Source organism: Eurosta solidaginis, chromosome 5, assembly GCF_040869045.1.
Source record: "Eurosta solidaginis isolate ZX-2024a chromosome 5, ASM4086904v1, whole genome shotgun sequence".
NCBI lineage: Eukaryota > Metazoa > Arthropoda > Insecta > Diptera > Tephritidae > Eurosta > Eurosta solidaginis.
Window position 1 is genome coordinate 4,818,586 of NC_090323.1, and position 25,489 is coordinate 4,844,074.

Genomic DNA, 25,489 nt, shown 5'->3' on the forward strand with positions numbered 1-25,489 from the left:
GTTGTACAGCAAAGACTAGATGCAGTAACATCAACAACTACAACAAAGGTTGCAAACAATTACAGTAAAAACAATACAATGTTATTAAAGAAATGTTAGGCCAGAAGGCGAATGAGATAGTTGTTCTTGTAGGCGTACTTTTAAATGATACGAGGAGGAGAGCAGGATGTGTGCAAAGTGTTATGTTTTCTTTTGTAGCGGTAGAAAGCGCAGGAAAGCCAGCAACTTTGAAACATACATATCTTCACATCCAATAATGTTGCTGAGTTGCCACATTGTGCTTTTTCCTAAACAGAATCAGGATCAAGTGTGCTATGGTGAAATAGTAGCAAACTTAAACCGAAAGATAAACTAAAAACGAGAAAAAGCAGCTAAGCCCTAAACCAAAAACTAAACAAGAATGGAGAACAACACAAGAACCTCGACTTACACGCAACTAAAAACATAGCCAAAACGGAGAATGGACCGAAAATGTTTTTAGTTGCCGTATAAGTTTCGAACCGAATAACAACAACAAAGGACCGAAAAAAATCCAAAATCAGATCCTGAACAAGAACCAAAACTGAAATTAGAACCGAAACAAACAATATAAATAACTTATTCCTATATTACTTTTGAATTTTTTAATAAATACGGTATAAAGTACCTATTACTGGCCTTCTCTTTACCAAGATATAATTGGATGTAGCCCACTAGTGTTAACAAAATATTTCAAGTTATTTATATGCTCGCTGGACCGAAATTTTAAATACATCAGTGATACCCTGAAAAGCTTCGTAGAGCGTCGGAAATTTATTCGGCAGAGGAAGCAGTGAATGAGTTTTCGCTTGTACTTCAAACAGTAAACCAAACATCTCATGCGCGAAATCTATGCTCAATTTTTTTTCTCAATTCTCCTTATACACACATACTACTACAAAAAATGTTGCATTTGAATTCGAAGCTCTGTTGGAATTTACCTTGTCCAAACACGAAAACTCGATCGTGGCAACAGTTTGCTTTTTTGCCAATTGAAGCGCGAGAGGGCAGGGTAAAGGGTACGGAGTTGGTTTTAGTTGTCTCCCTTCCTCGGCGCTCTTTCGCTCACCAATCCCATGAACAGAAATTTGTTGCTAGCAACTTTGTATCTGAGTATGAGTTGGGACTTTGTGCAACACGGGAATACACCAATCTGGCAACGACTCTGAATCATTATTCTAGTGAGTCTCATTCGTTTTCATATCCTCGAAACGTACAAACATTTCTAAATGGATGCAAGTAAAAAATAATATCAAAAAATATATATTAGAAAAGAAATGGTGCAAAACGAAAAGAAAATGCAAGCGCAGTCTCCTAAATACAAACCACACATGATCACTTTAAGTTGCATTGGCGTAGAATAAAAGAAATGAAATTATAAAAAAAGGTCTAACAAGTGAAACGTGATGTTTACTAAATGAAATCACTCCTAAGAACCGTGTTTTAAATGTAAACAAATAATTAATTCCTACAATGGATATGTCGGTGTTACTTACAAATTTTTTCTGTATGTGGTTGCCAGTTTCCCTAGCCGGCAAAAATATATTTAGTATGAAAAAATAGTAGGAAAAAATATATTTTGACAAACTTCATTGAATTTTTTTGCTATTGATATTAGACAAATATTATAAAGTTTGCACATGGCAAAGCAGCGATAATTACTAGGACATGTTTCTCAATTTCACTTATTCGTCAACCAGCTTTTCGGGTGCTGAGCTTTGAACTGAAGTACCCTTGCATTCTTATTGGAGGCTGCTGCCTCTATACACGCAATCATCAAATGCAGATAAATATTATTTAATTCATTATAACCTGCCAATTAGTCTAGCAAGTTTCTCTTAATTAAAATTTTTTAAACAATCTCTTTTACTACGCGCTTTTTAGCGGTTAGTTGTATGAAAATTTCATCTTCCTTTGCCTCTTTTGCAGTCTCCACTTTTAATTGCATTCAAAATAAATTGAATCACTCTTAAAGTCCCCACTCACCGAAATACGACGTCATTTCATTTCCTTATTGAATTTGTAATTTATTTGGAGTACAAGTTCGAGCGCCTTTAGAAGTAGCTTTTAGCAAATAATTTCCGCAGCACGGAAATGTCAAATTCAAATGAAGCTAAAAATCTATACAACCAAGCAATTATGAGGATTAAATTAAATTTAAAAATTTTGTTTTGTTGAAAAAAGTTAAAAATTTGCAAAAATAGTTTCTTGATTGTTTGTGAAATGAAAGCGAATGAAAAACGTCAAAATGAAAAGGAAAAGCTAAAAAAGAAAAGTTGAACCACAAAACGCACAGGAAGCGCAGCAGTAGTTCACGAAAAGTTAAAAGCGCAAACGAGCCGACTTTGTCAGACAAGGATGCGCCCTCAAGCCACACTTAACCTCTTCCTGCCACGATCTGACACATCCGTTGCTCAAAATGAGGGAGTGCAGCACACAAGGGAGCGCTACAGTGCGAAAATGTGTAAGCGCTTCCAAATGCTGCCACGTAATTTGAATAAAAAAATCGACATAAGCAACGTTAGAGCTGTTAATGCAATTTCCGCGCGAGACTCCAAAACAAGAATAATAAAAACGCGAAATTGTATTTGTTGATTGCTTGCAAAAATAACCAAACTTGTCTGCGGGCGTAAAAAATGACTGAGACTAACGGCAAATTCCAGTTGATGTGAGCTCTTATATATTTTTTGCACATCTGTTTCGCGCTTTTTTATTGCATCTATGCAGAAGAGCTGTTTAATTCAGGCACCTTTAAATAAAAACAAATTACGCAAGCAGTCAAGTAACAAAAAAACTTCTTAAACAAATAAATTAACCAAACAACCTAACCTCACTTCGCGACTCAGCTTAACCTCACTTTTTCCACCAACTTAAGCAAAGTTAAAATACTCATAGTAGGGTTCTAAAAATCGAAAGCTGCCTAACTAAATTTGTTACCTAAATGAAAACGTTTGCCTCAGTCCACCTCACTTCACTTAATCATATCCCACCACTTCCGGCGTGGGTGTATTCGAGCATTGAAAGTGAAATTGAAAACGTAGTACAACGACCCCACGCTACACCACATTTTGTTCTTTTAACTCGAGAAACACAGACGCACAAAACACGTGCTGATACGCACACACATACACAAGCAGCGGTAGACATAAAATTACATTGCCATTTTTACATCATTCAACAGCTTTCAGCTTCTTTTTCACATCCGCTTATTTCCAACTTTTCCTCTTCTTATCGTTGCCATTTTTCTATTTATTTACATATCAACCACCTACATATATACGAATTTTGTAGCCAGACTACAAATTTAGTTGCCAGACGAAAATATTTCACACAAAAAACAAAAAAAACGAGCAGACAAAAAATGTGCGTCCATCCATCGTTGCGAAGCGAAGAAGTCAGTGTTTCGATGCGGTTGCTTGCTGGCGTTTGCTGTGCGCCTGTTCAATTGGCTACGTAAAATTTTTGTGTGTTTTTGTGAACCCGAAAAAGAATGTGATGAGTGCTTTTTGGTACTTTGCTTTGTGTACACACTTTTGGCACCCAACGTGAAGCTTACTCGATATCAATCAACTTTCCTAGGTGTCTTGACACAGCCTAAACCTTTTTCCCTGGTTTCTTGGCTACCGACTTGCATGCGCTTTTTTTGCTTTCATAACCTTCTTCCTTGAATTCTTTCCAGCGTTCGGTGATCACTTTTACAGTTGGTCCTAATACAGCCAATAAGCAGACAAGTTAAGAGCTTACAACGGTTCTTCATCTGTTCATCAGTTCGAAACCACTCAGTATCAAGAATAAGATGATGATCATCTGCAGCTTCCCTGGACGTTCTGTTGGTCCTCTGATGTAAGCCATCAATCTGGATAGCAGCGTTATTGGTTCAGATGCCTTCCTTCTCAGTCGCATGATGAAATTGCGACCATTTTTGGTGTTATATTTCCGGAAAACTTTTAAGGCCAACTTCTAGCGGTATGTGTTTTTTATTTTTTTTGCTAGGAGTTTCAAATGTGCTCTTTTTGCTGTCAGCTGGCGTCCTCTCAAGTCTAGCTTTGTAGAGCTTTCTACGTGCTTCTACTTTGTTTCGGACTGTTATGACTGGGCAATCTCGTCTGCGTATCCAACAAGGAATGAGTCATTGGGCATATCAAGATTGAAAATTTCATCTTAGCTTACGGACTTTTACCTCTTGGGTTGAAACGAGGACGACTCGCTTGCTGTGCTAGATCTACGCTGGTGGAGTCCATTTTCGAGGTCTGAAGCAATGTCGCATGTGTGATATTTCTCGTGTTTGATCCATGGCATCTGCTATACGTGCTTTTGTCAAATTCGTATGCTTATGTCAAATTCGGGTCTCTTATTCCCTTGTTAATTAACACTAGCTGCTGATTTTCCATTTGTCTGGGAAAAATACGCCACTTTGACATTAGCCACTTGTATATCCAGCATGATCACTGGATGCATTTTCAGAATTTCTTTTTGTACATTGGCCTTATTCTTTTTAAAGATACTTGCTGCAAGTGGTAACTGCTGTCTTAAACGGTCGCGCGGGCGTCTTTTTCTTTTGCCGACGCCACTGACACTTAAGTAAAATGAGTTAATTTTATGGAGCATGTGAAAACGTGGTACATATCCTATGGGAACATCTGATTGTTTGAAATGTTTCCTAGAAGATATTTAACGATGTTATCATATAAATACTTTAAAAATTGGAATTTGGTCAGATGGCACTGGAGTACAAGATTTCACCCAAACAAGCCCCTGATGCATAAGTTGCACTGTTAAAGGAGTCTCTAATACTTCCTAGTAATCTTGTTCGGTCTGATTTTGAAATTTGTTATAGATTGTATACTGATACGATTTCCCGTAATCCCTCGGCATCAAATTCGGTGTGTAGAATAAACGATTTAGGCATTGTGCCATCTTCAGTGCAATATTTCGTAAACCGTTTGGAAACGTTCAGAGTGTTTGCCAAATCACCGCTGAGCGGCAAGCTCGTTGCTGTAGTAGGCCAGCCCGCTGCCACCACAACCCGGCGGTCGCCACGGCTTATAAAAAGAAACCTGTTTCTACATGCTCAAACTTGCTTTCTACTTATTTAACTCCAAATTAAAGTCAATATTTCATTTAACGTCGTTTTCGTATTTAGTTCACTCTTACTATAACCAGACCGTCGTGTACTATGCAATCAAATGCTAAAACACTTGCTACAACACAGCCAAGCGTCACAGCAAGCACGCCACCGCACCTAGCAAACGACACACTGAAAAAGGGCAGCGGAGCATATTTATACAGTCAGTCGGGTGTGGGCTCTTGCCCTAAATATAGTATCAAAGTCTCTATTGCCGTATATGGCTGAAGTATGCTCGGTGGTTAGCAAGCCATACTGCGGCAGTTATTTATGTATTTAATATATACACCAAAATACATATGTAGATATGTGCGCTATATATAAATTTCGTATTCGTTAGTTGAAGGGATCTTTTTTGTTGCTGGCCATTTTGACAAAGTTCCGCACTAACGCCACAGGCTGCATGTGGTATGCTCTATGATTATTTGACCCAACGTTATCGTTTACATTCACACATACATACACTTGTACGTTGTCCTCTTTGCGCTTTTGTTTACTTTAGGTCGTTACAGTAAATCATTTCAAATGGATTCCTTAGTCGGTCGGCGCAACAAGACAAAGGGACGTAAATTCAAAATCAGCCTAGTTGGGCTCACTAAATTGTTGAAGTGCTCCACTATGTTGCAAGTGTTTTTTTTTTGCTTTCATAGATCCTATTTGGGCCTCCACAACACTGCTTGCTACATTCAGCATTCAAAAACAGCCTGCCACCTATTTCTATATTATGCTAACTGTTAACGACTTTTTATGCTGCTGGTGCTGCAGTTGATGGCTTGTACCATATTCATAGTTTTTATTTCGTTTGCATACTATTTGTTATTGTTGTATTGTATTATTGTTGGCAGTTCAACTTGCATTCAGTGAATCCACTTTGCATACGCACAGCGGGACTTTACCCAAATGGCTGTTTCACACCCTTACACAAACTTTTACTATTTTGCACATTTTTTCACATTTTGCTACTCTGCTGCTTTGTGTTGTTTGTGCTGCTCCATTCATTCACCCATTCAGTTTTGTAACAAATCCATTCAATCATTTGCATTTATACCTCTTTTTTGTACCGGCAACACGCTGCTTTATTCATATCAACGCTGCTGCTGCCAGCGGTAAGTCCTTTGGGCTTTAACGCCTTCGGGTTTTTCTCTTTAACATTTTTTAACATTAAAGCTTTCGGCTATCAACCCTTTCTCTCGCTCTTAGGTGTTTTTTTTTTGTACTGAAATTCTTGTAATCTGAAAATTATGCTCAGCATCATTTTCTTTAATTCTTTACTGAACTTTGCGTGTTTTCTGTTTAAATTGTCGGTTTCCCCTAATTCCATTTCATAAATTGCTACACAGCCCCACAGCCTGAGCTCTATCTACCCTCTGTATAATTTTATGCATTCATACCTCCCTCACACCATCTAATTTATTCTCCCTTTATCGTTTCTACTCAACTCTGATATTGTCCAGGGTTGTTTTCTTGTTTTATGTTGCCACTTTACTTACGTCATTACTCGCACAACAAATAAACCGTTAAAGTTGTACTACATTTCAGACAAAGTTAAATCGATTTTTATTCTTCCTTTTACACATTCACATTTCTCAATTAAAGCTTGGTATGTAGCTCCCAAGCGAAGAAAAAACTCTATACAGAATTTTCAAATATCGTATTTGTTTCGTTTCGTTTCATTTCGCTTCGTTTCGTTTATTCCGTCTCGTTTCGTTTCGTTTCTATATCGGTTTCCCCGAATCTTGCGAAGATGACGTCTTCGTGAAAAGATGAGAGATCCTCAAACTTAGGATTAGGTAATAGCGGGCCAGGACAGTATCCTGGAAAGTAGTGCGTGAGTATTCATTTAAGAAGGAACGACATAAATTTATAACATTTTTTAAAACACGTAAACCAAAATATAGAATTCCTAACCAAGGGTTTTCTCATGATGAAATTGATATTCAAGTGTTCTCATCCCGTTGATGTTTTTCCTTATTCTGGCAAGTTCGACTTGCATAATTTAGAGGGTTGTCGATCATACATAACTGCCTTTGAATTCTGCTACGATCGGAGTAGATTTTACTATACGTTTAGAGATATAATAACTATGTAAGCCGCTACCAGAATATGTTAGACAAAAACATAAACATAATTTTGTATTCCCCCAAACATTATAGGCAAAATTTTGATGAAAACTTAATTTCTTGAGGAAATTTGTAGGAAAAATTTAGTAATAAAAAATTAGTACTTTTGTAGTACAAGGAAATACTGGTAAATAGAGCTACCGAAAAAGTGAGCTTATGTTGTTGACATCACCTTTATTATTTCATCATGAGTTTTCTGAAACATAAATTTTAATTTTTTACTCTTCATTTAGACCAAATTGTTAATTTGTATTTTATGTTTTTTTTTATTGAGTTTAGAGCTTTTTGGCCGATAAATATATAATGCAAAAAGTTTAAATTTTCTCTCTACTCTCCTACGCGTTTCGATGCTATCGTGACTTCTTCAGGGATATATGCTTTTCCGCTTTTTCTATTTAAAATGATGGCGTTTATGGGACTGTATACACAGCTTTATATAAAAGAAAGAGCGCCACTTTGTTTAATTCCATCATAATTTGCTTGCACAGCAACAACACAAAATAATCAGCCAGCATAAAAAAACTCTTTCAAGCTTATTTTACTTACTCACTCATATTTTAACTCTCATTCCCACAAAGTTTTTCTTCGCCCTAAAGTTTTTAAACTTTTCTCAGTAACAGCACTTAAACTTCAGCTCAGCAAACAAACAAACACCCTCGCATCTTTTGTGCTTTCTTTGTGGACTTTCGTTTTAAAGGTCATTTATTATAATGGCTTGACACCTTCATTCCTGTAAGTACCAGATTTGTATACAAGTTGCACAGAGTTGATTGCCTATTGTTGTTGTTTGCAACCCTGAAATCCTGAATTGCCAGACAATTGCTTGCCACTTTAATGCCTCACAACCCTCTTCTCCACCAGCTCATGAGTCACAATAGTTAATGTTTTTTGTTCTTCACTTCTTCCAAATCTCCATGCTTCACTTTAATGGATTTTTGTTATGATTTTCTTTTGCTGATACTTTTACTGTTTTGATTTTTTTATGTCTGCTCCAAGAACTTACAGAGTTCAACTTCAATTTCTTTCTTTTGTGTTGCACTTAAGTACGTTCGTTCGATTGTTTGTGTCTAAGTATTTATTTGTATCACTTCTTTTTGTATAGCATTCAAATATTTACTGAAAGTCAATTTCTAGTATTGATTTTCATTTGGTTATCTTTTATTTTGGTTTCACTTGGCTTTTGTGTATTTACTTTAAACTGCATTTTTGTGGCATTAAAAAATTTGTTTATGTAAACAAATGCTTCTTTATTGAGTTTGTTTTTCTATGTTTTATACTTTCATGCAGTTTATTTTTATTTCGCCAGTGCTATTATTGGTCTCTGCTCTTCGTTCAACTTGGAAATTTGAACCAATTTTGTGATGATAAGTCAAGTATGGACTTTCCCATCGACCTTATAATAAAGAATTTTCGAATCAGAAAAAAGACGTTCCTTGGCATTTAAGGCATCAGTACATATGATTTCTTCGCTCTGTTTCGATCTAATCAGTAACGGCTTAAAATGACACAAAATTGAGCGAAAGAGAAGCATTAATAAGCAAATGGTTTAAAATAAGATTTTGTAAAAAAGATACCTGATTTTCTAAATCTGTTAGAAGTTTTGCGCTGTAATTTAAAATTTGGGAGCCATCATATCGCCAAATCTAAATAATTCAGTTGTCACTCAAAATTAGGTACTTCGTGACACTGATAAAAATATTGATAATTGCTGTACATTGCGAGGATATGAAAAGTTTTTATTCTATCATTAATAACAAATCTATAACTCGGACAAATCGATGACATGCTCATTTCAAACCTATAACTTATTGATAGCAAAGCGGTAGCACTCCAAAAACCAATCGATAATATTTCGATTTCAAACCTATATTTTCTCAATAACAAACTGATTACTTTTCGATAACAACCCGATATTTTTTCGATAACAAGTCAATGAAAAACCGATAGACTATGGATAACTCTTGTTATCGATAACAAATTTGAAACAACTCGATAGTAAAACAAAAACTCGTTAATAACTCGTCGGTTGCACATTGATAACCAAACAGATAACTTGTTCATAATGATTATTATCGGTAACATCCTGTTTAAACATCCTTAACAAAGTGAATACCCGCCATCTGGTACCACCGTCGGTGCCATGGTGCAACGAACAACAAAAAAGGTTATTAAGGAAAGTAGGAACAGTTCTTCTTTCGCTGAATCTGGGACTAGAGATCTCTTTCCGCTTTGCCTACCTTGGTGTGGTAATTAAGAGGAGTTCTTAGCAGTTAATAATTGAGCGTCTGAAGATTGTAAATGTTCTTTCAATTAAATGGCTCAGCAAATCAGTGTCAGCTTTAACTGAGTACTTGGAGGATACAAGAATATTGAAGCAGCTTTGAAGCTAATAAGCTGACCAAGTGGAAAGCACCGCTCGCATCCTTCAAAAAAGTATTTCGTTAAATATTCCTCACAAATGCATATTTGACCGTCAATAAGCCGGAGATATCGCCCCTTGTAACACTTGGCACTGGAGACAACTGCTGTGCCACAGTACGGCACTTAGATAGCAGATGACCTGCTATTGTTAAAAAGTTATTTCAAAAAAAAAAAAAATTCGTGTATGAAGTTGGCCCCTCCATTTGCGAGTAATTAAAAACACAAAATGTAATTCGTTTGTCCGCGTTTGTCCAGGAAAAATGTTCGTTTGTCCACCTTTTGTTAAAAGTTATATCAAAGAAATTTTTTTTTTTTTTCGAAAAAACCCCAAATTTTTTTTTCGCTTTATTGTGCTAAATCGCATGTCCGTCGTTTGCCTGTCAACCGTTCTTCAACGATCCTATGGATATATTCAACCTTGTGGTGAGGGCGATTGGTAAATTAATTGACGGCACGAGTTAAATCATAGGTTAGTTACTATTGAGGGCATCGTAAAGGATAAATCCGCGCTAGTGTAGGGCTGGACTTTTTTTCAATCTTTTCAACCAAACTTTACCTTATTATTTGACAAAGTTTCACGTTTTAACAGTGAGCATGAGGCAAAAATTAAAAAAATCTCCTTATCCAAGCAATCAAATTTGTGCGTTTGTTTAGCAAATTTTCAGACAAACGAGCACGTATAAAACGACTCCTCTCGCTATTATTTTCTATTGATCGGCGTTTCTAAATTTATCTTCATAATTTACCAAAAAGTAATATTTCATGTGTTTAAAGTTTCCAATCCAGGGGTCAATTCCCTAACTGTGAAAAACTGAAAAATTTACACTCATTGTAAACTCATTTTCACACACCATTTACACTTTAAATTTTCATGCGATTCTGTAAATTATTGTGTACATTGTTTTGCTAAATGAGCGCTGAATGTAAAAGTCTTAGTCAATGAGAAAATATTCATCAAACGCCATGAAAACAAAAAAGTCATTCTGCAACAGTGCGTATGAGTTTTGAATGTCAGAATAGTGTACACTGGCTGCCACGAAAACTCACGAAGTTTTTATCAGTGAGTTTTTTTGTTCACAGTTTTGCTTTACAGAATCAGAATTTCTAAGTTTACACAATTTCTTGTGTACACTTTAAAACTCACAGTTAGCGAATAGGGCCCCAGGTTTCCAATAAAGTTGGTGTCTTTTTCTTCTTCTGCTGCCGCCGACAGTTATCGTAAGCAGTAGAGTCTGCGCCGAAACTTTTTCATGTTGGCATTACGTGTTTATCGCTTTAAAACAAAATTGTTTTTGTCCATTCAATTTAACACTTAAATTCATACTTTCACATGCAACCATGCATATCACTTCTTAATCACGTTATACCAACGTTGATTCTTTTATTAACCTCATTCTCGTCTCATGCTCACACTAACTCGATAAACTGACGCTTTAGCATAAATTGCTATAATTATGGTCCAATCAATTTAGATAAGGCCAATGTGATACTTTGCATAACCCAAGTACCCAAGGCAGCGCACACATGCAAAGAATTATTTATTTACATACATACATACATACCCTGAAATTAAATTGACATTTCGCCGTCATAACAGTTGCTGGCTATATAAAAGTGTACAACAATCAAAAAAAAAAAAATCATAATAATGTTTTAATAAAAATACGTGAAACAACAACAGATGTACATATGTATGTGTGTGTTTGTATACACATACATACCTACTTATGAACATATTCAATAAATTTAGTAGCGTCACCAACATACAGCACAAAACGTATTGTTAACTTAATGCAGTGTCGGGTGTCGATGTCCAACAAAAATAACAACAACAAGAGTTAGCGCCATAAAAAAATGTTTCATGTTTTTGTTATTTCCTATGAGAACACAAAAAAGGGGTTCACATTTTGTTCGGCGCTACGCAGGCTTATTTGGTTTGTACGGAGTAAAATAACTCAGGCGCGAAGCGACAGTGAATGACATTAAATGAAAAGGGCCACCAACAACTTGCCAGTTTTATACCTCCGTTTACGTTTATTTTTGATTGCTGTTTTATTCTCTTTTCATTTACACAATTGCTTTTATTTTTCCCTTATTTATTTAGCATTGCTTTATTGTTATTGTTATACCTATAAAGTATGTACGTATGTCGAAACACCTTTAACTCTTTTTTTGGTAAAATAAATTAATTTTTTCACTTCTCATGCTTTGATCGCCAGTCTGATAGTTTATTAGCCGCTTGTTTATTTTATCGTACCTACCCACACATGTTACGATAAAAAAGTGAGCGCCATTGTAAAATATATCTTAATTAATAAAACTTTTTTTGGTGCTGACACCTTCGCATTTTTGACATTTGCCGCTATTAATCAAAACTGATGATAGTATATGAGGTGCATGATAAGATTATTTTTGTACAGATAAAAAAAAATTTGCTCAAATCGTAAATCACTTGAAAAAATTCCTGCTTAAACCGATTGTGCTTGAATGGTGGAATTTTTAAGTAGGTGATTTATTACGGGTGGCAATGGTTTCGAAGTTTAATACATTCGCCCACAAATTTTAAGATTAAGTGCAGTTATAGAGATATTTTATTTGTATGTGCATGGGACTGTCTAGCTACTAGACTCTAGTAGCTCCCTCACGAAACTGCTCTCTGGCACTTCATTGTCGATTTTATTTTATTTTGTCAGATGGGGAAGTCTACCGTAAATGTGGGTTCAGAAAATAATTTCGCAGGTAGATGAGCGAAGTTCAGAGCGAAGGCAATTCAGTTGTTCCAATCGATTTATTTATTTATAATTTATAAAATTTTTTTCTTATTTTTATATAATTATTGCATTTTATTTTATTTTAATACGATGTTGTTTAATTGGCTTATTAGTTTATAACATCGGTGGCTTGAATCGAGTTAAAAGCCTTAAAAATAATTTTTTGTCATTATTGTTATGATATATTTTCTTAATTGAAAAAATTTTTAAATTTGAAACGAAGAAAGAAAAAACTTGACAATAATAACAAATATATAGACAAAAAAGTATTGCTAAGACCTTTGGCTCGACTCGAACCCACCATAATTTAATTTCTTTTATTTTATTTAACTTAATTCAATTAAATTTTATTATATTATTATATTTTTTTTGTTATTTTGTCTTATTTTATTTTATATTATTTTTTACTTTTCTCAAGCACATAAAATTTACGAATGTAACAAATGAATAGACGATTAAATCATTACTTTTATTTTATTTTATTATATTTAATTTTTATTACTTTTTAATTTTTTTTTTTTAATTTTGTTTCAGTCTTTTATATGGTTTTGTTTTATTCAATTCTATTACCTCATCATTAATGTTATTTTATTTAACTTTACTTTGTTTTACTATAATTTATAATTTTTTTTTATTTAATTTTAAAAAAAAAATTTTATTTTTTTTTATTTTACTGTATTTTATTTTGTTCTTTAATTTAATTTAATTAAAGTTTTTTAATTTTCTTATTTCAATTTATCACATTTTATTTTATTTTATTTTATTTTACAATTATTTCTTATTTTATTTTAATTTATTTCATTTTATTTTATTTTATTTACTTTACTATGTTTTACTTTATATTACTTTATTTTTTAATTTGATTTTTGTTTTTAATTTTTTATTTATTTATTTATTTTTTTTTTTTGTTTTTTTACTATATTTTATTTTATTCTTTAATATAATTTTTTAATTTTCTTATTTTAGTTTACCTTACGTTATTTTATTTCATTATATTTTATTTTAATTTATTTTATTTTATTTTAATTTATTTTATTTTATTTAACTACATTTTTTTTAATGTTATTTTAATTAATTTTTCCTTACTTCACATTATTTTACTCTACTTTATTTTTTTCTCTTTATTTTATTATCTTTTCTTATATTATTTAAGCTGTGGGCATTACAAAGAGACTGTCAGCTTTCATTTCGGATTTATGTTTTGTGGATTCGGGACCACGCTGGGGCTATTTTCTGGTTAATTTTGAGACCACTTAGTGACTGTTACGCATCTCTTTAGCGATCACTCCAAATTCGTTTCCGGATGATTTCCAGACTGTTGCTTTAAAGATACTTTCGGACTATATCCGAATTACTTCGGCGTAGTTGTTTATGTTTTTTCGGGCTTATTTCGCGGAAATTTCTAGATTGCTTACGGTATGATTTCCAGATTAACTCCGAAATACCTATATTGCTTTCCAGATCATTTCGGGTTATATAAGGATCATTTCTGGATTGTATTCTTATGATTCCGAGCCTTTTTTCGGGATAGCTTCGGTATTGTCAAGCTTGTTCCGGAATTATTTTATCGATTTGGTTTTCCATTTTTTATCTTTCATTAGAATGTCAATCAGCATATTTCTACGTTTCGGTCCAGAAGGTGTTTCCTACTACGCGCAGTTTTGTTTTGGTTGGTGTTGTGGCGTCACTACTAACTTATAAACAAGATCGTCTAACAGAACTGCGTGGAACAAAATAGTTATTGTGGTTAGATGAGATTGTTTGTATGTAGGCCATGTTTAGACGTGGTTTAACATTTTTTGATAGAGTTCTGTAAAAACTATTTACATTTTCATTGGCAATCACGGAACTTAAGAAGCAGCATTTATTAAGGCAATTCATTGCTTATCTAGCCGAAGTATTTAATGTTATTTAAAATACTTTAACGATTATTATCCAATTACTTTTTGGTATGGGTGGTCTCAATTTGGCAAGCAGTAAAATACAATATGTATGTTACCCTTTTTATTTAGTTGTAGCTTCTTTGTTGCATTTAATGAATGGTTTTTGCATCATCACCTTCCGATTAGCAATTCCTTTGTTACATATCAAACCATAGTAACCAAATTTTTTTTTTTTTTAATTTTGACTCATTTCATCTCAATTCGGTTATGCCACCACATCACAGCAGGTGATACCCGCTGAGCGGTAACAAAGTAGTTCGTAGAGGCAATTAAAAAGCCTAATAGGCAAATGATTTCTTGCTTCAAATAATTAATTGCTTTTCGACACAAACAACGCAAATCAGATTGGTGGAGCCTGTGGCGCACTTTCAGGCGTTGCCACTTCACACTTCATTTAAAAGCAAAATAAAAACTACATACCTACTGAAATACATGTGTGGAAATTGGCTGAGCATATAGATTTTATAGGGCAAAAAAGGAAAGAATTTGCAATACCTGAAACGAGTGTTTGTAGGCGGTGATAAGAAACAATTTTTTTTTAAATAGGGAAGTGAGCAGTGCGGTTAACAAGGCCTTACCAACGTTATTGCTACAGAATTTTATAGATGCAGTTAATGCGCTGCTATTGAATGTTATTTTTACGCTTAATTTTAATAGTTTTTTAACATTTTTGTATGTATGTACATACATGCATATGTACATATCGCACACTAACTACAAAAGAGTTGCAACTTGAAAAAATTTAAATTTTCAGGAGAGAAGAAAAACCGTTTATGTGAAAACGTCTGTAATGCTATACTGAAATCCAGCTTTACAAAGAAGGATACCTTCATTATAAAATGAATTGACGAAATTTTGTTGTAATTATTTGTTTACGGACAAAATATATAGCAATTTTGAATTATGACTATTTCTAAGAAAACTTACTACTCGTACATTCACAATTATTTCATCAAAAAAGGCACATTTCACAATAATACAAGCAACTTTACTCACTCTTACGTATAAAAAGACACAATTTTAATTAATACACAACAAAGTTAAAGGTTTTTTGCAACAAGATAGTCAGAATTTAAAATAATACACTTTATGCGTAAAAAAAACTGTTCACTTGTTTTTAAGCAGATTGACACAACTAAAAAGAGTACTCTTTAGTTGATAGAGCGCAAGCGATGCAATTAACACCAAAACTGGTATAACGGTAATTTTCCAGTTAAGGAAGAAAATAATGACAACGAAATTTAAGGGGCAGTTAGAGATGTGTACTGTGAATTGGTTTATGGAAAAAAACCGATATTGAAAAATTTTAAGTTGTGACTCTTTTGTAGTTAGTGTGCGATATGTTTATAATACATCTAAGTATTTACGAAGTTGTATGTTGATTTTCCTCATGTGATTCATTAAAAGCCATTTTTGTTTGCCATTGGCCTGTTTATTTTACGAGATATGCATACTGCTTTTAACGCAAATACCAACATACAAACAAATAAAAAAACTTTCATGTATGTGTGAAGTTGCATCAAAAAAGGGGCCCATGCATTTGTACAACTTTTAAGTAGCCAAACACCTCATAATTCGATGTAATTGTGCGCATTCAAACGGACTGTCGAAAGCTGGTGAAATGATGCCCACAAAAAAAAATTTGTCTGCATATATGTGTGTATTGCTTACATTACAAACAACTGTGCACTCATTGATTTGGGATTCCTTACACTTCATTTCCATGTGCTTCAGCCCAAGCTCAGAGGAGCACTAAAATTATTTAATAGGCACAGCAGTGAAGGGTCGGAGGTGGTTGGTAGGAGTTTGTAGCACATTCTCGCCTTAACTTGCACCCAATGCAACGCATTCCAAGCTAATAACTTCAGTTTATTTGTATCTTTCGCTCGTTAATGCTTGCAAGTACAGCGAAAACTCGATACAACAAACGCCATTTTTGTTTAGTTTGTCGTACTTATACAGCGAGGTGCAGAGCAGAGAATATTATTATATTATGTTTTCTTCTAAGTAAAAGTTCGTTGTATCGAAATCTCAGTGCATATCTCTACATTTACAGTTTCTCATAGTGGAAATGGAACAATCCCTTTTTTAGTCTGCAATAAAACAGTTAAACTTGAGATATTGAATGGAATTGCGGTCGACTTGATCAATCTCATGAATTGTATAATCAAAAATCCAATTTTTCATTATGCCTTGTTTGGTTTTGCACCCTCCACAGCTCATTCTGTCATGCTCCTCCAAAAAATCTATAGATTATTTGATCTAACAAGCTTATCGAAGAATGACTTAAAAACACCACTGCCTCTTTTTTGGTGGAATTTCGAGTAGAATCAAGAACATTGTTTTCATACTTCCTCCAAACAAAAATGAAAGTTGCACTTTGCATTCGAAAATGGAGTCGCAGCATCCGTAGTGGTTTTCATTTGTTGAGAATTTCGGAATTGATGGTGATTTCTATGATTCGAGTACATCTACTATACGAGTACACTGGAATTGTCGCGACACCCATATAAGTTCAATCAAACTTTGTTTCAGAGTAGAAAATCTTCAGTTTTAGAAAAGATTTGGGTTGCTTCCTAGGTCTTAAGTTCATTGTCGTTGGCAATCTTCCCTAGAACTCAGTACACTTTTGTGCGTTTAAGACTGGCGTAAAAGCTCTCTATACTATCATCACGGTCCATTTCCTCAGTTAATCTCCGATAGTTAAAATCTCGTTTTTCCTATGTGGGTTCTTTCTGTCAGTTAGCGAAGTGCAACCCAAAAGTGATAACAGCAGTCAGCTGTTTTACTGGTTTTCGTGTATTCACAAGCGATTTTTGCAACCTGCTCTACAAAATGTTCATAATTTTCGATTTAATTGTCTCCATGCGTTGGTGAGTGATAGCTTTCAAATGGTTTCTCACTGAACCTTTAAAGAACTCTGATGATGTAGACGTTAGGCCTTTTAAAACAAGGTGACTCTTTCACAGCGACTGAAAGCTCAGAGTAAATCTCGGCAAAAATTTAAAAAAGATCGCCTTGATATACGGACTGTGATAGCATCTGTTGCGAATAAGAACGTTAGCATAGTCGCCTATATAGCATATACTGTAACATCTTAAACGATTTCGTCGCAGCACGAATCACAGGTTCATTTTAACGCAGCTATTCATTTTGTTGTGAGGGGCTCTGTCATTCGATCTGTGATTGCGATTTTTGGTAGAGGTGATAGTGAGCTGCGATTTAAATCATGTTTCTCTTCTATCAAAATTCGATCTTAGTCACGGATAAAAACCGCAAATCACGTTTCTCCGCGAAAATAGCGAGATCTGTCAATTTTGGGCTGGTAAACAATCTTTTACTCGTTGGAGATGCTTCAGATTCTCTTCGATACAAAAAAGTGCTCAATTCTAAGTTAGAAAATGTTTAGGTGGCACGATTTGCATATACAAAGTAATGATGTTCTATTTTAATTGTGACTTACTGTATTCTTGTATCACATATATGTGCCATAAACTTTAATATGTAAACTGCTTAAGCAAATAAGGCTTGACCAGCAAAAGAGCTGCTGCTTTGAGTAATCAGTAGTCAGTGTTTTCATTGCTTAAATAAATGCCTCATGAAAATATGTACCTCTCATTTTTACGAATATTTGTCTGCTTCACAAAAAATTCTATATTTACATTCCGCCTGCATCGTTCGTATTTCACTTGAAGCGCACGCAAGAGATTCTCTAGAAAAAACTCCTCCAAGCCGTTTTGTGGACACAGTGGCAATTCGTAGAAGTTTGCACAACCAATAAAAAATTCTTCCACATGCTGCTCATTCTACTGATTAACTCAAGCTTGTTATGCAAGCAATGTAGCGCATTATTACATGAAATAAATAAATGCAGAGGTAAACCAAAAATATCTCAACTCGCACATTCTGTTGGTTGTTTGCAATGTTCGATGTTGACTGCCTAAGTAAATATTCAACGCATTAGACTATGATCCATAAGGAATTTCGTGCTATTAGATACATAATTTTTAAACTCAATTAGACTATTTTAAATTTCTTATTTACACAAATATTTATTTTTCACTTTACATTTCTTAATACTCCAATTTTCAACGAATTTTTTTAGCGTTTATTTAATTTATGTGTTCTTGTTTTTTTTTTTTCCTTTTTTTTTCCTTTTTTTTTTAGAAATGGTTCTGCGCTATTGTGAATCACCCTCAGTTGGCACCTGCTGTACGTACAACATGGAAACCCGCATGGCGCTGCAATCGCGCATTCAATTGGAAAAGCAATCCAGGGAACAAATTACAAAAATGTCGAATGCGTTGGCGACGAAAGCGCAGAAATTTAATTGTAAGTATTATTAATTGATAATATTGCAGAAAATTTTAAGGCGAAATGCACAAAAAGCGCTTCGTAACAGAAGTGAATGAGTTATGTTATTTAGTCTCCCTGCTTACGTGGTTAGATTAAACTGGACGTTTAATAGAGTCCTCACATAGACTGTATATGTCCATAATGTCACCAGAATTTATTTGACCACCAAACGGAAAACCCGCTATTAGGTACCAGCTCTTATGTTCTAAAATATCTCCGATCTCTTCGAAAATACTTGAAGTTTATTAAGATTTAGCTTAATTGCTGCCTCGAGATTTGCACAATCGGTTTCTTCCTGCAGCTCACACTTCCTACATCTGTTTTTACTGACGAGGCCTAGCTTATAAGCACGTGGCGCCAGAAAACAGTGTCCAGTTAGTATACCTGTCGTGTGCCTTAAGTCTTCTCTCTTTATAGATATGAGCAACTTTGTGTGTCTAAGGTCGTAGGATTTGCACATGATCCTAGAAATTTTGCGCCCCACTCTTCTGTCCACGCCTTTCCTGCTAGATGCATCATATGCAACTCCTGTCTCATTTTGATGTGGTGGGAGTGGTGCACCTTCCTTTGCCAACTCAGATTTATGACCCGGAACCCACTATATATGTATGGTCCGGCCTGAGTGAAATCGCTCAACTGTGTGAGATTATTGCCTTAATTGCCGCCTGAATATGAACATATATGTTGACGCGGCTGCAGATTTAGCACGCTTTCTCAAGTATTTATGCTGCTTTATTAACGTCTGAAATTTTCACCTGAAAGACACTGTAGTAAGCTGGCATCCTGTAGTATCTACTTATTTCTGTATCGACACAGTAAACAGCACACCCGAGTCCTTGCGCCAATGCTCAGGCTCTATTGTGACCCAATATCTCTTTCGAGGCATAGGTAAGAGACTTCCTGCTACCTAAGTTGATTATGTAGCTGTGAAATCAAAGAAGCCATTGATATTAATACAGAAACCCATTATTCTATTGCCCAGCTTAGTTAATCCGCCTAATTACAAGTTATCCACTCACTCATAATCAGTAGCCTTCACAGAAAAAGGATTCTGATTCTTATCCGGCAAAGGACTTCCAACATCCACAACTCTCGCACAAAATTAGCAGCGCTTTTGCGGCAACGACAGAAGGTCTAAGCATCGAACATTCCAAGAAGTATATCCATCTAAAATTTCTTACTCCATTAGCTCATTCCCTTCTGGTAATGTGTCTTTTTTTTCATTATATCCCAATATATCTAATACAACATAAAAAATTATATTTAAATTGGTGTTGAAAAATTCATAAATCTGAGTGATTCAATTTCGAGTTTCCTCTTGAAAAGAAAAATGAATATTTTCCTACTCAAATAACAGAGGAACACACAATTACACACAAAATTTCGACCACAGCCTAAAATTGCTACTAAAAGATTAAAACATAAATATGTAAACGCCTGACTAATTTCCCGAAACACAATTGATTTGACACCCACTTGAGCCATAAAGAGATGGATGAATGGATGCAAACGGCAAACAATCAAATACAAGCAGGGGAGGGCGCGCTCATCTCCACACATTGTCGCACACTTACAAGTGATCTTAACGAACTCATCGCCTAGCAGCACACAAATCCGTTGCATGTTGCATGACACATTGCAGCCAATACAAAAATAAAACATTAGTGGGTGCGTGCTGAACGCCGCAGCAACCCTCCTCTGGTGGCAGCACAAGTGGCTGTCAAATGTTGCGTGAACGCGTGTTGCGCATGCGGGTTGATTTTTAATATGTTGAGCTAGATTAGCATGTAGTTCTCTTATTAATCCAATTTGTAACTGTTTGTTTTTTGGATTTTCATATATCTGTTGTGTTGCTACGCTTAAATTTGTTAAAAAGTTAGGCGACGGATGTCCAATTTATCAAATGTTTTTAGTTAAATCAGTGGAGTGGGAAAACTAACAAGTTTTATCTAATTTTCAAAATCTATGTGTATGTGTGTAACTAATAATTACGATTATTATCGTTAATAAGCGTAAAAATCTATCGCCGGAAGTTGACAAGCGCTTGAGTGTGCGCTTTTGGCAAACTTTCTGAAAGAACGCGGCGTATGCGCGTCTGTGATCGAAGCAATGCAGCATATAGTTTGTTTTATTATGTTTATACCTAGCTGTACTTGTACACAGGGTATTATAACTTTGATTAGATAACGATTGGTTTTACAGGTATAAAGGAATCGAGATAGATATAGACTTCCATATATCAAAATCATCAGTATCGAAAAAAAGTTTGATTGAGCCATGTCCGTCCGTCCATCTGTCCGTCCATCCGTCTGTCCGTTAACACGATAACTTGAGTAAATATTGAGATATCTTCACCAAGTTTGGTACACGAGCTCATCTAGACGACCCAGAATAGATTGGTATTGAAAATGAGCGAAATCGGATGATAACCACGCCCACTTTTTATATACATAACATATTGGAAAACACGAAAAAACTGATTATTGATTTTCTATGTTTCGGGAGCCATGACTCGAAGAAAAATTAGTTCAGAATAGAACCATATGTGTATGTATTATTGCGCAGCCTTGTAATACTGTTTTCACACAGACGGCTTATTGAATAATAAAGGCAGTTTTCTACATTAAAACGCTTATTGAGCTCAATCTTCCCTACAAAATTCGAATCTATTATAATTTCATTAGTAGCTAATCGAATGCCTAATGAAGTCAAAAGCACAATGCAACTCTGTTGGCAGCGTTCCGCTTCCGTTTCCGCTTCTTAGTTTTCAAAGCAAATGTCATTGTCTGCATGGCGGAACGATACAAGGTGGCCGCATCGAACAGCTCATTATAACCTTTTTTATTTGATTTGATACATCAACTACCGGCGCAGTATGATTTTGACATTTGTCCATCGAATTTACAAGTACATGGAATTTTTTTTGTTTTTAGGTATGTCACCATGCTCTCACCTTGTATCGTTCCGCCATGATTGTCTTTCTCATCCTTCATACAAATCGAGCAGTTACTTCTGTGTGAAAGCAAAAAATTTACGATTTCATTAGCAGGTGAAATGAGATCATTAAGTTTCTGTGTGAAAACAGTATAACACTATTAAGCACACAAAACATACAACAGCATTTCAAGTGTACAACTGGACATGTAATGTTCGGTTTCACCCGAACTTAGAATTGCTTACTTGTTTTTATGTGTAGTTTATCAATAATTTTTATAGGTTTTTTTATATTATCAACAATATCTTGTTTTCTTTTCATTTACAGCTGTCTTCCGTAAATTGTTGAGCGAGTCCAAAGAGGAGTTCCACAATATGTTTACACGCACCTATGGCGTCATCTACCAACAAAATTCGTATGTTTTTTCTGATTTATTCAACGAATTGGAAAGCTACTATACACGTGGCCGCGTCGATCTGCTTGTAGTGATGGATAAATTTTTCAATGTACTTTATCAGAAAATGTTCCAGGTGCTGAATGGGCAATACACGTTCGATGAAAAGTAAGTAAAATTAAGAGTTGCTTAATCGAAAAAGCTCTAATAAAATGAGCCGAATATCTAGATCGACTCAAAGTTCTTCTACTAAAAACGTTCTTTCTAAAATGTTTGCCATTTTTTTTTTTTTTTTGTTACGTGAGTTATCATTATATTTATTAGTCATTGATGTACTGCGATCTAAAATTAGAGCTATTGAGGTTGACCTTCCAGTTTGTCACTGTAGGTGGAGCCTTTAGTGCACTTACCCACTCGCTAGAGCAATGCTTTCGCTGAGAATGTGCACCAGCATTTTACCCACTTAGGTGATATTGTAGAATACGAAGTACTTTGACACTGAAGTTAATGAGTTCGACTGAAACCCTTTTTGATGGGACTATAAAAAATGTGGTCTGCCTTTGCCTTCGATGAATTTCTGCCTGGAAGATTGAGGTGTAGCATTTCATTGGCACCAATTCCTAGAAGTTCGGCCATCTCCATGCGTGAACTAGACCCCAGACTGTCGGTATATGGATATCCTGTAGCAGTTTGCCCTAAATGGACACCTCAAAGCCATGTAATTCTGAGCGTAGGATCCATTACATCATGCAGTTGCAATATAGGATTATTTATCTGATTTTGTTGCTGCCCAGAGAAAAAGGAAAGTTCTTCCCCCGGCTAAAATGTACCAGGACAGTTTGGTTATGATCAACTATGCTTTTGTGTCACATCCATCGGCTACCAGTAAGTGAGATAGGTCCTCTAGGACCGACTTCTACAAGAGAAGAGAGCGTACACCTCGTTGACGGTAAGATAAGGTCTTTTGTTCGATATGTGTGTAGTAAGTTCGGCCACTTTCACTTTCAGTTACAAGGCCGATTTTCTTCTGAAAGCTTTTTCCCAAACATCCTTACCAATACGAATCTCACTAAGGCAGAAGCAAAGCTTTTGTCAATATTTATTATCCAACTGCGGCTGTCTCGTATAAACCTATAGATCCATGAATTCATAAACAAAAAAGGGCGAACTTCATTTACACGAAAAGCTAAGTCACTGACCTTTATATATCTAGAGCTAAAGTTAAAACTCGCTCTGTGGTTAAGATATTTAAGCCAGAAATATGAATAATAGTTAAGTAAAAAACAAAGAAAGATGGGTTCAGGGTGACCGCAAAGAAACTGATACAGATTTTATTCCTTTAATGTTGTCAACGCCCCATTTAAACCAAAAACACTGCCACGCACCAAAAAATCACACAATTGGCTTCAATTTCAGAAGTCAAAACCAAGCCAACATTTTGCAAGAGAAACGAAACTTAATATGTATTTGCTGTAGGTGTGCTCCAAAAGTCAGTAGAAGGCTATCAGAAGGCCTCCGTTTCTCCGCCGCCGCCAGTCCTACTCCCACTTAATAGATTCCGATTTTTTTTTAAAATTAAAGTCTTTTTACCTGGGACCATGACAACACCTACTATTTCCATTTTCTTTACGCATAAAATGTACCCTGTAGTTCTATGAACATACTGTGAAGATTTTATATGGATTGGTTGAGAGCTTTCGACGCCTATTTAAAACACACATTGACACACATTCATTTCTATTTATAAGTTAGCAACGTCCTTCAATGGAACTCACAAACGACACAAAAAATTTCCAAATGCTTGTTGGGTATATAAGTGTACCCTGAATGGACAAAAAGTGCTGACCAAAGTTGTCACCAAAAATCAAGTACCATGACAAAAAAGTTTAAATTACTGCTTTGATTAGTAACTTTAGCCTTTACAGCTCATTCTCACAATCCTTTTATATCTTAAAAAAACTCGATTATAATAAAAAGAGATACATTTCCAGAGAACAAACATAAATGAAAGGGTCAAGTTTTTTGCGGAAATAACGCTTGTAAACATGCAAACACTTTAAGTTAGCCAATTGGCAAGAGACGGACATACAATCCTAGAGACAAACAGAACCACAGCGGCTCGTGTTACCCACGCGTACAATTTGGTTTACCGAAGCGCTTAAATAACGCAAAACAAGGCAAATATAGTTGTATATTTGTACGTATATATGTACTTATTTTAAAGGGTCTTAAAGGGTTAAAAGGCAGACGCCTGTAGAAGGTAGCGAGGCATGCGAAGACATACTTGTTTGTAGAAATATATAGAAGTAGATAAGTTGGAATGTAAATGCGCGTGGAAAACAAAAGATTTTGTTACAAGACATACAAATGTATAAGAAATACCGAGAAAGGCTAACCGTAAGCTATTTACAATGAATTTGTTAAAAGGCTCGTTGACACTCAGGAGCTCCCCCCAGCGGGTAAGGGGGTCAGAATATACCCGCGGTAGGTATGCCTGTCGTAAGAGGCGACTAAAATACCAGATTCAAGGGGTGTGTAGCGCAACCCTTCAGGTTGCCAGCGCAATATATAGCTTCCCCAAACCCAATTGTCAACCTCACCTATCCGCGGCGAATCCTGTTTCACTAACAGACGAGGCTCTGGCGACCCCAAGCTCCTCATGGAACTTGGGGTGGGGAGGGAGGGGATGGCCTGAAGGTTTAATGTGGCCACATAAATCGTTCCCGAGATGGTCGGGCTAGTACCTTAATGGTGCTGTGGTACCGGAGCGTACCGGATCTGTATCCGGCAAAGGACCATCACATCGATAACACTCCCCAAAGCCTTCGGGGAGTAACCTTATCGCTACAACAACAACAACAACAACACTCAGGAGCTAGAGATGCGCTGAACTGCGCAAATGTAACAAATAGGGAATCGACAGGTGCGGAGTCTAAAAGTACCAAAAATAGACATTTAGAAGCTGAAATCATTTTGCACGCATAAAAGCTCTATAAGAGGAGGATGTAGGAAGGTTTTCAGAGATTTGACAACAGTTTAGGTTGGATCATGTTGAGAGGGCGTGCGCGGTTATTTCTCGGACTTCCACTCGAAGACATTTTGTCTATTATAAACGCCCTTGGTGCACAGTGGTAGCACATTCGTCCAATTAAATACTTTCTAATTAGTTCTCAATAAACCTCTTGCTTTCCTCTATCGACATAAGTGGGAGTGAAATATCTTCCTCAACTAGATTCTAGGAAAAACCTGAGTAGACTTGTTTGCAATCCTGGGCATACAACATAATGAACGTGGGCAGAGAATGTGATGACTCCTGACAACTTCTGGACAGATACCTTGTTGGTATATTGATGTAGCGGGCAAGAGTTCAATGACCCATGATGGCTCTCGTAAGTGCTCTCACTAT

The 25,489-nt window shown here is 35.5% G+C and overlaps 1 protein-coding gene across 1 annotated transcript in view; it reads left to right on the top strand.

Annotated features, from left to right (window-relative positions):
* Positions 1 to 25,489, top strand: part of dlp (dally-like) — a 178,428-nt gene that overhangs the window by 134,910 nt on the left and 18,029 nt on the right. Inside the window, exons 2-3 of the mRNA XM_067791724.1 lie at positions 18,566 to 18,730; positions 22,017 to 22,251. Coding sequence (XP_067647825.1) covers positions 18,566 to 18,730; positions 22,017 to 22,251 — 400 coding nt within the window. The remainder of the gene's footprint in view (positions 1 to 18,565; positions 18,731 to 22,016; positions 22,252 to 25,489) is intronic.